At 40.3% G+C, this 12,694-nt stretch overlaps 1 protein-coding gene across 1 annotated transcript in view; it reads right to left on the bottom strand.

Moving 5' to 3' along the window:
- The window catches only part of ABCB11 (ATP binding cassette subfamily B member 11), a 991,743-nt gene that overhangs the window by 782,592 nt on the left and 196,457 nt on the right, over window positions 1-12,694 (bottom strand). The window contains exon 3 of the mRNA XM_044075586.1: window positions 9,750-9,774. Within this exon, the coding sequence (XP_043931521.1) occupies window positions 9,750-9,774 (25 nt within the window). The remainder of the gene's footprint in view (window positions 1-9,749; window positions 9,775-12,694) is intronic.

Below are 12,694 nucleotides of genomic sequence, written 5' to 3'. Positions count from 1 at the left end.
AGGTTTAGGGCAGTGTTCATGGTTTGTTAACATGTCAGCAGTTGAGGGGATTTGGTATTTGCATGGCTCAATCACCTTACTCGGGCTATTCGCAATAGTGTCTCATTACATTTCTGTGGTGGTTATACTTATTATGGATTTAATTTTTTTTTTTCTCAGTTGGTTTGCTGGTTTTCCTCTAGCTTGGTAAGGATGTGGGGAAGTGATGTTGCAGGGCACTGGTGGGAGCAGGGGGGGTCAGGAGGGGTTTATTGTGCTGGATGGCTTCTTTGATAGGACTGGAGTGTTTGTGGGCTTTTAGATGTTGGGGGAGGGGTCTGTGAGTAATGACCATTGTCATGGAGCAGTTAAGCGGCCTTTCTAGTCTGCCTCATAGTTCCTGTTTCCTTGACTGTTTTGGGTGGGAGGTGAGCACACCAGAATGCCAGTGGTTATATTGGTAAAATGAATCCAAAACACAAAAGAAAAATATGGAGCATCTGTCTCAGTCTCTTTCAGTAGGGGGATGACTGGAGGGAGCCACAATAGCCATTTCGTGGGGAGGAGGTTGCTGCCATGCATGTGCAGTGCAATGTATTAAAAAAAAAAAAAGAAAAAAAAAAGCCAATCGCATGTATGGAAGGTTTGTTTCTGCTTTACTTACTGAACCCTGATGGGGGTGGGGGATAGGAGAGAATGTGTGGCATATGAGGGTGGCCATTATGTTTAAAGATGGCTCAGAGAAGTATAATTTAACTTTTATAGGACTGCATTCCTCTGGGTTATTTAGGTAGTAAACGTTGATGTTGAGTTACTGGCACACAGTCTAGTCGGCAGTTCCGCATTCATGATGGGTATAGGGGGCGGGATCTGTATTGGAAGCAGATGCAATCTACACTCAGATCTAGCACAATGTAAACAATGTAACCTGGACCGAAACACCAAAGGCGGAGGTGTGTCCATATTCATTAAGGATATCCACACCTCCAGGATAGTTGCTCAGCATAATGCATCCGAGGTTATCCAAGTGCAACTAACTCTGGGCAAAACTGCAATCCAAATTGTAGCTTGCTACAGATCCCCCACCATGCCCCAGGATTCCCACTCCTCTTTTCTTGATGTACTGGAAAATATTAGGGTTCAACCAAACACCCTAATAAAGGGTGACTTCAACTACCCCACCATTAACTGGAAAAATTACTCATGTACAACTCCTTAGCTCAATGCTTTCTGGAAATCATGAACTCCAATGCCCTGGATCAACTTAGCCACACCCTCACCAGGGGCAACAATATCTTAAACCTAGTCATTACCAACATGAGTGACCGGTGTTCCACACCTGAAGTCAATTCCTCATTGGTCCGATCCGACCATAAGCTAATCACCCTTGATATCCACATCACAACCCCACCCCCCATTAAGGAAACCACGGTAAAACATTTCTCCAAAGCCAACTTCATGCTTCTTAAGACAGAAGTGGTGAACTTCATGACACCCATGCAGATGGACAATACAGTTACAACTGCTGAATCCTACACAAATGCACTCTATAAGCACTTACATGAGTGTATGGATCGTGCTATCCCAAACAGAACCAAGACTCTATCCTCCAAAAAAAGGAAGCCAATCTGGTGGTCCCCTGCCATAAACAAACTGTACAACAGAAGGAAGAAACTGTTGCAAAAGAGAGTAAAATCCCATGAGTGGAGGAGCTCCCTGGTCAGCCTCAGTAAGAAGCTGAGATCCCTTATAAGATCCTCCAAAGCTAGCTATGAAAACAAAATCTCCACTAATTCTAAGGACAACCACAAAGCATTCTATAGCTATGTCAAGAATCTTGATGGCAACACCCAGATTTGCTCTGAGTTACAGCACAAAGGCACAAAAATTACAGAACCAACTGATATTGCCAACATCCTGACAGATAGGTTCAGTGCTAACTTTACCCCCCTCACCCCCTAAAGGGCCCACATCTATACAGAAAGAATGTAGAGTCCCTGTAATCACAACTACGCAGGTAAAAGCTGCACTCTCTAAAGCCAAAAACACAGCATGTCTGGTCTGGACAACATCCCAGGCTGCATTTTACATGAACTTCAGAATGAACTGTCTTCTCACTTAAGCACCATGTTCAATAATAGCCTCACATCAGGCTTTGTGCCCACTGAATGGCACACAGCAACAGTTATCCCACTCCACAAAGGGGGAGCCACCACTGATCCCAGGAACCATCAACCTATTAGCCTGACGAGCCTGGTCTGCAAGGCCATGGAATGTATCATCATGGAACTCATAAACAAAGACATTGGTAACCTCCAAACTCTGGATCCCACCCAGTTTGGGTTTGTGAAAGGCAGATCATGCCTCCTGAACCTGATCAACTTCTTTGAGGCAGTCACCAAAGCTGTAGATGAGGGTAAGGGGGTTCACACAGCCTATCTTGACCTCACCAAGGCTTTCCACACCATTCCCCATTTTGGAATTATAGCTAAACTCACTAAACTAGTTATAAATCCCTACATCACAAGATGGGTTGCCATCTGGCTCACTGACAGGACCCACACTGTAAAAGTTGCAGACTCCAAATCTGACCTCAAAGCAGTGACAAGTGGAGTACCACAGAGTTCCGTCCTGGAACCTCTCCTGTTTGGTATCTACTTCTCTGAAGTACTGTCTAACAGAGAAGGCCTCTGGCTAATGAAGTTCACAGATGACTGCAAACTAGGAGCCATAGTCAAGTCCCCAAATGATGTGGACATCCTACAGAACGTCCCCGCTCAGACAGATGCCTGGTGTCAGAGCCATGACCTCAAGCTCAATGCCAAAGAGTGCAGTGTCATCCCCTTTGGTAAAAACTCTGTACCATGAACTACCACATAGCCAGCAATCTATTTAACACTGAATGTGTGATAAGAGACCTTGGGACCCAGGTGGACAGTAGTCTCTCCTTTGATAGTCACATCACCACAGTAGTCAGGAAGTCCTTCTACGTGGCACACCTCATCATAAAAGGGTTCCCATCCAGGACAAAAGAGGTCATTGTTCCCCTCTACTCGACACTCATTAGACCCATTATAGAGTACAATGCGCCTTTTGGAATGTGCCTTACAAGACATCTGAAGCAGCTGGAAAAGACACAGAAGTACCTCACAAAGAGGATTACTGGCCTCAAACAAATGCCCTACACTGACCCCCTCAAAAAACTCCAGATTTACTGCATAGCATATCGCCTATTCCGAGGTGATCTCTGCCTAACATATAAAGCTATGTCAAACCCAGAGCTGTTGGACATGCTACACCTAAAGAAATCGCAATCCCTCTGATCTACACACTCTAGAGACCTAAACCTTGTCACCACAATAAACAGGGCATGCTGGAGGGATAGATTCCTGTCCTAGAGACTTCCCATACTCTGGAACAGGCTACCCATCTATGTCAAGCAAAGTTCTTCATTAGCACTCTTCAAGAAAAATCTTGATGAGTGGATGGGAAATAGGAAATACACCCCGGGGATCACTTCTGTGTCTCTGCTCGACAGTGGCACAGGAAAATAACTTTCTTGGGTGGTGTAAGCCAGGGAACCTTGTTGATTAGGCTTATGTAGGCCCTTGGGCCGATAGCCTAGTACCTACCAATGAACCTATGAACAAGAGGTAATGAGCATAGTCCAGTTATAACAAATGTGGTGGGAAAATAATGGTTGTACCCAGATGAATTTTATATGAAAGAGGCAGTTTTACCACATAGTGATGAATTTTACACATTGGCACAAGTGTTTACAAGGCTAGCATCCATTAGTGGTGGTAGAGTAGCTGTGGCTGCACCTTGCCATTGGGTTGCTTCTTCTTAAGACAAAGTGACAGTGTTCGCGGGCTATGATGGAAGGAAGTGATGGTTTTCGTGGGCTGGGGTGATACAAGCAACTGGAAGGTTTGTGAGTGTGTGTTAAGCAGCAGTGGTGATGAGGGAAGAGCTTTGACAGCTTACAGGTTGGTAGCTCTGAAATTCAAGCAGTTAACCTTAGAGCATACCTCTTAATTAGAGGTTTCCATAGAATGTCCAGATTTTTGCCTCATATTTTTGTCTGATTCTCATACAGTTGTGGTTCAGGCAAATCACTGAAGGTTAACGTCTGGAAATAATGACAGTCATTTGAGTTTCAGATTTTATACCCTTTAGAAAATTCATGCTAATGCAATATCTCTTATTCTATAAATTTTCTAAGTTAATAACAGCAATATTTACTTGTCCCCATTTCTGAGGCCTTTGTACCCCCACTATTGATGGCTTCATCCAGATTTCTTGCTTTAGGAGGTTGACTTGAGAGGTATGCCATAGCATTAATACAATACCTCTTCGGGTCTGTATGAAGTATGCCAGCATTAAAGGGGGCAGAGTTCTCACTTGTCGCTATTATTAATAGTGGTGGGGATGCCTTAGGACAGCACAGGAGATTGCCTAACCTATTGACCTGGGGTAAACTTATAAAGTATCATGATGATTTTGTATCTACTGATGAAAATTTAAGCCATGGTCTCAGTTGTGAAAGAAATGGGGTCCCTTCACTCAATTCCTGCTGTCTCCAGAGAGTGTACTTGCATGTAATTAAGGGGATACCAGAAAATGAATGAATTGAGCTTGCTTGCAGTACTTTATAACTGTTATTCCTGGAGGGTGATTGCTGTTAGTCTTGGCATAAGCTGTAAAATGCTGGAAAAAAAAACAGCTGGTGGCATGTTATGGCACAGGGACTAGCCTACAGCCTTCCTAAACAGGTTTGTAATCGGTGATATGTTCATCTGTAATAGAGGTGTATTTGGTGATCTTGCTTAGCATGCACAGTGCTGGCAAGCACCATTTAATTAGTAGACTACAGAGATTTTGGCAAATGCTGCATCAGGGAATAGGTGACAGGAAGGGATTGGAGGGTGGGGGTGGGAATGGAACATAAAAGTCTGTGTCAATGACTAGTTATGTTTCTTTTGGAGGTGCTCTGATGCAGTAGTACAGGAACTAATGGAGGAAACTGTGGTAAAGGGCTCCTATTGCTAGCACCCATTTTTTTTCCTGACTGGCATTTGCAGAGGTTGATTGTGGAGAACTTCTGTTCCCATATAACTATTCTTGGTGGCTTGCTGTTGCAGTGTTGGCCAGGCTGTCCTCCCAGTTTAGGATATCTTCAGAGGCTGAAGTGCACCTGCGACTAATGGTGGCTTCCTTGCATGGATGGGCATACCACTTAGCTGTCCGGATTTTCTGTGAAGTTCAGACTTTGATACAGGCTTGTGGTTTTCTGGCTAATCATTGGCAAATCTTTGGCAGTTGAAGCTTGAGATTATTTTATAGTAAAATAGTTACTTGAGGTGGCAGTTCCGATGTGATTGGCTTTAATTCTTGAATAAAGGGCGATATGGATGTCTTGGTCTCTTTTGCAGTCCAGCTTGGGGGAGGGGGGTCACATATATATATATATATATATATATATATATATATATATATATATATATATATATATATATATATATATATATATGGGTCCCCTTCACATGGTCGACAGTTCATTCGATTGACATTTATTTGGTCGACAATTCATATGGTCGACAGGCAGATTTTCCCCCCTCCCCAATGTTGTGCGACCCTGGAGCTGATATATATAGTTAGGGTGTGGCACAGCCCCACATTAGTGTGGAAGCCCCCCACATAAAACTGCTTGTCGATCAAATGAATTGTCGATCAAATAAAAGTCGGTCAAATGAACTGTTGACCATGTGAAGTAGTCCCATATATATATATATATATATATATATATATATATATATATATTTTGTTTTTTTTGGGAACATCCTGGTAGCCATATTATCTGTTCCTCTGTCTAGTGTTAATCCTTTTGACCACTGTGTGTGCTTTCTTTGGCTTTTGCTATAAACTTTTCTATGCCAAGTTTCTTCACCACTATGTTTTCCTTTCTGTCTGTTTAAACATGTTTATATATTTGTTGTAATATGCCTTTTAATGTATAATGCATTTAGATTTCAGATTTGCTGGGCGGTGTTGAATGGTGTTTTAATTGTGGGTCTTTGTTTTCCTATAGTTGTGGGGTTGTCCAGATTTCTTGATTCAGCATATATTGGGGAATGGGCATACTGATTAAAGTGCCTGCCTTAACAAACATAAGGTGCAGGGTTTCACTCACAACAGGGAACGGTTAAGGCTTAATATGGTCACGAAGGTGGTTAGTGTAATATGTGCCCCCTTTGATGGTACTGCACTTCATGCTACAGTGTTCTCAAGTCATTATTATTGCTCGTGGCAGCTCACTGGACCATATTTTACAAAGTGATCGGAATATTGCTGCCAAGTGAGGAGGAAGTAAGTATTAAGCTTGGGGGGGAAAAAAAATCCATGGGCACATTTTGTGGTGGAGGGCCATAGTTTTATTGGTGGAGGTTTTGAGAGTATGTGAAGTGATTACACGTTACTTCTTCGTATATATTTATACTGAGGGCACTAGGGGGTAGGATATCTTCAAATGTGTTTGTATTTCAGAGGATTTACATTTTTCTCTTTCTTTGCAGATGGTGGTGTAATGTTTGGTGTATTATATGTCGGAGTGCTATGTAAGGCAGTCACTTATGATCAGTGCAGAGGTCTTATCAGCTGGTGGCTTGAAGGATGTGGTCTCTTTAGGTGATGCAGGTTGCTACAAAGAGGTTTTCAATAGCTGGAGCTGCAGGGAATGAGGTCACAGGTGCTGGTGTAATTTTACTTACTCATTTCAGTGAGTTTGCATTGTGTGTGGAAGGGATATTTGGTCACTGAGACTGCAGCAGCTTGAATTTGTTACATGAGTAATACATGGCAGGTTTGTAAGGACTTTATTTATTGAATCAAGGAGTTTTGGGGTTAAAAAGTAGGACTATTCATTTCTTACAAGGAAGGTAATGTTTGTGAAGCTACAGTGATGTAGGAAGGGGTAGGTTATTCAGTTTGTATGTTTCAGGTGTGACTTAAGGATAAGTAGATTTTGTGGGAGACTTGCAGGTAAGTGAGTGTTTTGGGCCAAGTTAGCATTTGCTGTTGGATGGAGAGGTGATGCATTAATAGGGAATCTTTAAAGGGGAATTTAAGAGTAAGTGGTAGATTAAGGAGGTTGAGCTCTTGGTAGGTGTATTGAATTGTTCATGGGATTTGCATTGGTACCAGAAGGGGTTAATACGTTGGTGTAATTTACCATTGGGTTGCCTTTAGGCACTTCACTGGAATGTCTCTTGGGGCAGGTGGATAGGATTGGTCATGGGGATTTGCATTTCGTTTACACATTTTATAGAAGGTGTTGGGTTTGGGGGGCATAATTCAGGGGGTGTTTGGTGGATGATAGGATAGAGGGACAACTGGGAATGCTGAGTATTTGGAGTTTCACTCATATATGTGGTGTTCTGAGGATATCAAGTTCAATTTGTTTTCACATGCAGCACCTAATGATCTATTCCAAGATGGACATGGGCGGACACTCTAGGCTGAATTTACAGTTACCCATTAAGTTGTGACTTCAACTCTGAGCTGATAGGAGGTTGTTCGGTATGTACAACTTAAGAGTATGTACGGTTTGATGGAATACTCTAGGTATGTAGGTGGTGTGGGGGATATGTGGGGAAACGGGTTTAGTGTTTTGGGGTGCATTTGGCAGGTGATTACTGGGGAATCAACTTGATTAGACTTTTGGCAGATGGATGGGAAGTTGTGGAGAATTTTACTGATTGACAAAGAAGGCATGTAAGGACCAACTGGGAGGAGTTGGGCTGGTGGATGGTTAGATGGAAGGAAGGAAGGGTAATTGGCATGTTGTATATAAGGGTTGCATCTTAAGTGGGCATAGGAGGTGCAGTTGGAGTGGTTGGGGATTAGGGTTCATTGCCTTTTGTTTAATAGGGAAATGGTATGGCTTGTGGTGGTGGGTTGCTAGAATGCCATGATGGTTGATTAACTGTCTTATTGTTTATAAGGGATAGTTAGTGTGATGGCAGACTTGATAACAACAGTATTTTAAAGATATCTCTTTTGGTTATTTTAAGTGGTGAAATGAGGCTGGGATGTGGCACCATGGTCTGTTATTGCCTCTGTGTGGTTTCAGATAGCAGTGGGTTTAGTGTTGGTTGTCCACTTGGATGGTAATGATTGGAGAGTTATTAGGATTGTTATTGCAATGGCTTTAAAGAGAGATCATTTGGTTATTACTGCATTGGTTGGTAAATGGGGTCGCAATGGGGCATGATGACATGGAACTGACTCTGCATGTTTTTTGTAATGCCCTTGGAATAATTGCAGGGCTGCCATTGGTCATAAGTTAAGGATTATTTAGCTCATGCGCAGTGGTTATGCTAGGTTATGTGGTTATGGCGTGTTATCTCAGCATAGGAGAAGGGTCAGTGTTTTGTTTTCAGCTGTTTAGGTAACTGGTTATTTTATTAGTTATGTGATAGGTTTTAGGAAGTGCTGATTCTGTTCCAGCGTGGTTAGTGGGGACGGGGTACACCGAATGATGTTTGGCCGGATGCCTTAATGGTGGTTGGTTACTGGAAGTTTGTCAAAGAGAGAGGAAGCAGCCTGGTCAGGCTGGTGAGCAGAGAAGAGGGGAAGGCTTGCCTTCTTCTGTTCCCCCTTTGGCATTGGATGATCAATTCAATAAGTTGGGAAAGGAAAGTGAGTGGTTGCACTGCTTGATAAGTAAATAAGCAAGCAGAGGAAGCTGATTATTTGGTTGGAGGTATAATTCAGTAAATGGTAACTGAAGTTGAGTGTAGGAATGAAAGATGTTTGGGAGGAGATGAGGTATGGGTAGGGAGAGGCTTAATGGATTTTAGGCAAGTATAACTGGAGTAGGAGTCACATTTTTGGCATAAACTTGCTATGTGCTCTCCTTCCCCTTTTTATTGGTGGGGAATGTGGTTATTTCCTGTTTGGGTAGGGCAGGGAAGAGGGGCAGGCTTGCTCTCTTCTTTTCCCTCTCTGGTGTTGGATGGTCAATTCAATAAGTTAGGAAAGGAAAGTGATCAGTTGTGCTGCTTGATAAGTAAATAAGCAAGTGGAGGAAGCTGCTTCTTTGGTTGGAGGTATAATTCAATAAATGGTAATGGAAGTGAGTGGTACACTGCTTCATAAGTAAGCAAGTGGAGGTATGGACACTGCTTACTGATCAGGATGAGTGGGGTTATGCTGTCCTGTCCTATGATAATGTTACATGGATGCTATTTCTATCTGTATCATGTTTTGGTGGAAATTAATAAATATTGGTTAACAATTATGTTTATGGAAATTTCAATAAAGGTCATCAAATGTCATTTGGTGTGATGTGTTTCTTGTAGGGGACTGGGACAAAAAAGCATTTACTTTCCCCTGTATATAACATGAAAGGGTAAATCATTGCTATCTGTACTATCATTTTGATTGGGTAGTGGTATAAAGTTTCTGTATGCATCTATCTGGCTCTCAATTAATAGTTTCACTCCTGGGTAGTTCTTATATATACTAAGGTGAAAGGCTATCAAGTAGGATCTGGTCAACTGGAAAATGCTCTGTAAATGAAAATTAGCATAATTTGGAAAGAACAATCACAACGAAAGAATTATGTACAACACACACGACATGAGAGAAAAAAATCAGCAATAGTTTGGGACAAACATTAAAATATATACAATTGTAGGTCATGTACAGCACTTACTTTATTAGGGGGTAATAAAATGTAAAGCCTTCTGAAATAATACATTACTTACTTGTGTATTCCATTGTAGCAATCTCCTGTGGGGAAAGGAAAAGTTGGTTACTAATCCATTAAACCATGATATACAAAACTTATATTTAAATATTTATTATAATCTGCATGTAAATATTGCATATGCCATCTCAGTCATATAGAATAGTTACTGCACAAGTTATGTCTATCACGATTAAAGGCATTCCTTGTAGATGATCTGAACATATATGTTTACTTATAGTGATATATATGTTTTATTTATTTTATTTGTTTTACATTTGATTACCAGGAAAGTCCGACTGGACACAAGTCCATTTTCAGCAGAGGCCTGGGGAAAAAAGCTCCAGTTAACAATACAGTACATAAGAGATAATTTGAGCATACACATATGAGTACATTTTACCATATAGTGAGCAGAACAATTTCTTGTTGTAAGGAATATATACAGTCTATTAAGTTTGAAAAAGTACAAGATTTTTTTTTTGCGTGTACATATGTACTAAGATATGATCAAGATTTTGGTTTGTCATTTTTAAATACCAATTTTAATATGAACTTTGTTTACCAAATAAACACTCACTACCATGCAAATAATTAATCATCTTACTAAATACAACTAAGGTTATGACAACATAAAGATATAAATTTTATTTGGCTCAGTTTGTTATTCAAAAGAGATTGGATTTCTTTGCCAAAATGAGAAGTTTATTTTCAAAGGTATCCCAGTAGACTGAAAACCGAAGCTTAGCAGAATAAAAAAAAAATTCTAAATCTTAAACCAAGTATTATAAGATATGTATATGCATGCAGATTTATATAGTTTATCTTACATTTCTTTTTTATAAGTTATACCATTTTAATGCAGTTTTTTAACATAAACATTTATAGGTAGTCTCTATAGTTAACAGCCAATGTGACAAGATTAGAAAGAAATACAATTAAAGACATGCAGCAGGTGGATTGGACATTCTAAATTGGCCCAAGCTATGAGTGTGTGTGTGTGTGTGAGTGTGTGGTATAGATGAACTACCATGGCAGGGCTAGCCAGCTGGTGATGTAATTCTTGGCTCAAGATGATTATCACTGTTAAAGTGACACCGCAACCCTAGAGGTTGAGGATGGATAAATGGATAAATGGATGGATGGAAATAGTGTGCAAAGAAACAAATAGGGTGATTATTAAATGAAATAATGAATTATTTGGGTAGAAGGAAAGGTACAATGGGGTAAATGGTGGCAAATATTTGATGTCAATATGTAAGCTTTCACAAGCTGTTAGAAATAAAGTTCATGGTATAGATACACATATATCTACGTGTTAAGACCATTCAGCAAGGTATAATTAAAGTTACATGGAACAGTTAAACGTGACAGTTTATTTGAGGAGCTGGATGTTATTGACTAATAAAGATGGATGGATAATGAGAAAAGAGTAGGGTTAAGGAGTGATAGCACAGTACATGGAAGAAGGTCAAGCAAACATTTTCCTAAATGGTCTTGGTACTGTTTTCTGTCCTATTATTTGCTGAGTATATACAAGGCCGAAAACTGTAGCTGCAAATTTGCAGGTCTTATTAGAGAAGGTGATAGCTTAGAAGGTTAATTTCAACATGACTGAAACAGAGTAATATAATGTAGATTTTCCACAGAATGATCAGCACCAATACATGTATGGAACTTATCTTGTAAGAGTTTATATAGCCTGTATATGGTTCTTGCTTTGCTCTGACAAAATTAACCACACTCCTGGTCCATCCATCCATAAACTCATAAACAGATCCATCCATCCATCCATCCATCCATCCATCCATCCATCCATCCATCCATCCATCCATCCATCGATCCATCCGTCCATTCACTCACAACCCCCTTTTTTCCACTTTTACACATGGAGTCAGGGTGTCACTTCAACAGTAACAATCATCTAGAGCCAAGGTTGACACCACCAGGTATCTAGCCCTGCCACAGTAGTTCATCCACACCACACACTCAAATGCACACTCATACCAATGGCCAATTTAGAGTGTCCAATCCACCAATGGCATGTCTTTGGAATGTGAGGAAACAGGAGCTCCTGGAGAAAAAAACACGCAAACAAAGAGAAGGCATGTAGACTTCACACAAAAGGCACCCCAGCCAAAAACTACATTTATGGTCTCAGTAAAACGTGCAAGAATAGGAGTTAAGTCTACCACTATGTTAGTGTAATGTAATAACATTCTTCAAAGTAACACAAATACATATAGCAACAGAGAAAGCCTATTTGGCACACATATTTCTTGGCTTTAAGAAAACGAGAACATTCGTTAAATTGTCAGTGAAAGACATATAATTTTCTGCATCCCTGGTTAGATAAATAAACTTATGAATAAACTTATGAAAGGAAGTCCTTATATGAACCATGAAAGAATAATGGACAAAATGCATCTGAGTAGAAACCAGGAAGTTTAAATGTATGTTAACTATTTCATAAGCTTGAACAGAACTACAAACTACCTGAGAAACAAGCCATCCATCCATCCATCGATCCATCCGTCCATTCACTCACAACCCCCTTTTTTCCACTTTTACACATGGAGTCAGGGTGTCAAGGGAAGATCAGCAAGATTTTATCTGTACTATGCTTCTTTCTACAAGTGTATTTTCAGAAACCTTGGTAAAATTACCAAAGGAATGTGTATGAAGGTGTTAGATACTGAAAGTATAACTATCTTAAATAACTGAATAACTAATAATCTAAACTTCAAAACACCTTCAGCATCAACAAAAACAAAATCTATGTGTATGATTTAGTTGATAGATTTTCTAAGTACAAATACAGCAGCGCTATCTAAAATGAGGCTGGAGTTCAGGACCATCTTAAACTGTATACAGTGTAATCAACATTATCTAAAACCAGATAACCTGTATCTCTGAATTATCTGAATTATGGTCATGTTCTTCAGTAAGACTGAAAACAAAATA

The sequence above is a fragment of the Protopterus annectens genome, chromosome 6.part1 (assembly GCF_019279795.1).
Source record: "Protopterus annectens isolate FY-2018-M chromosome 6.part1, PAN1.0, whole genome shotgun sequence".
Lineage (NCBI taxonomy): Eukaryota > Metazoa > Chordata > Ceratodontiformes > Protopteridae > Protopterus > Protopterus annectens.
The sequence above is the reverse complement of the archived record's forward strand: the minus strand, read 5'-3'. Positions and strand labels throughout refer to the sequence as shown.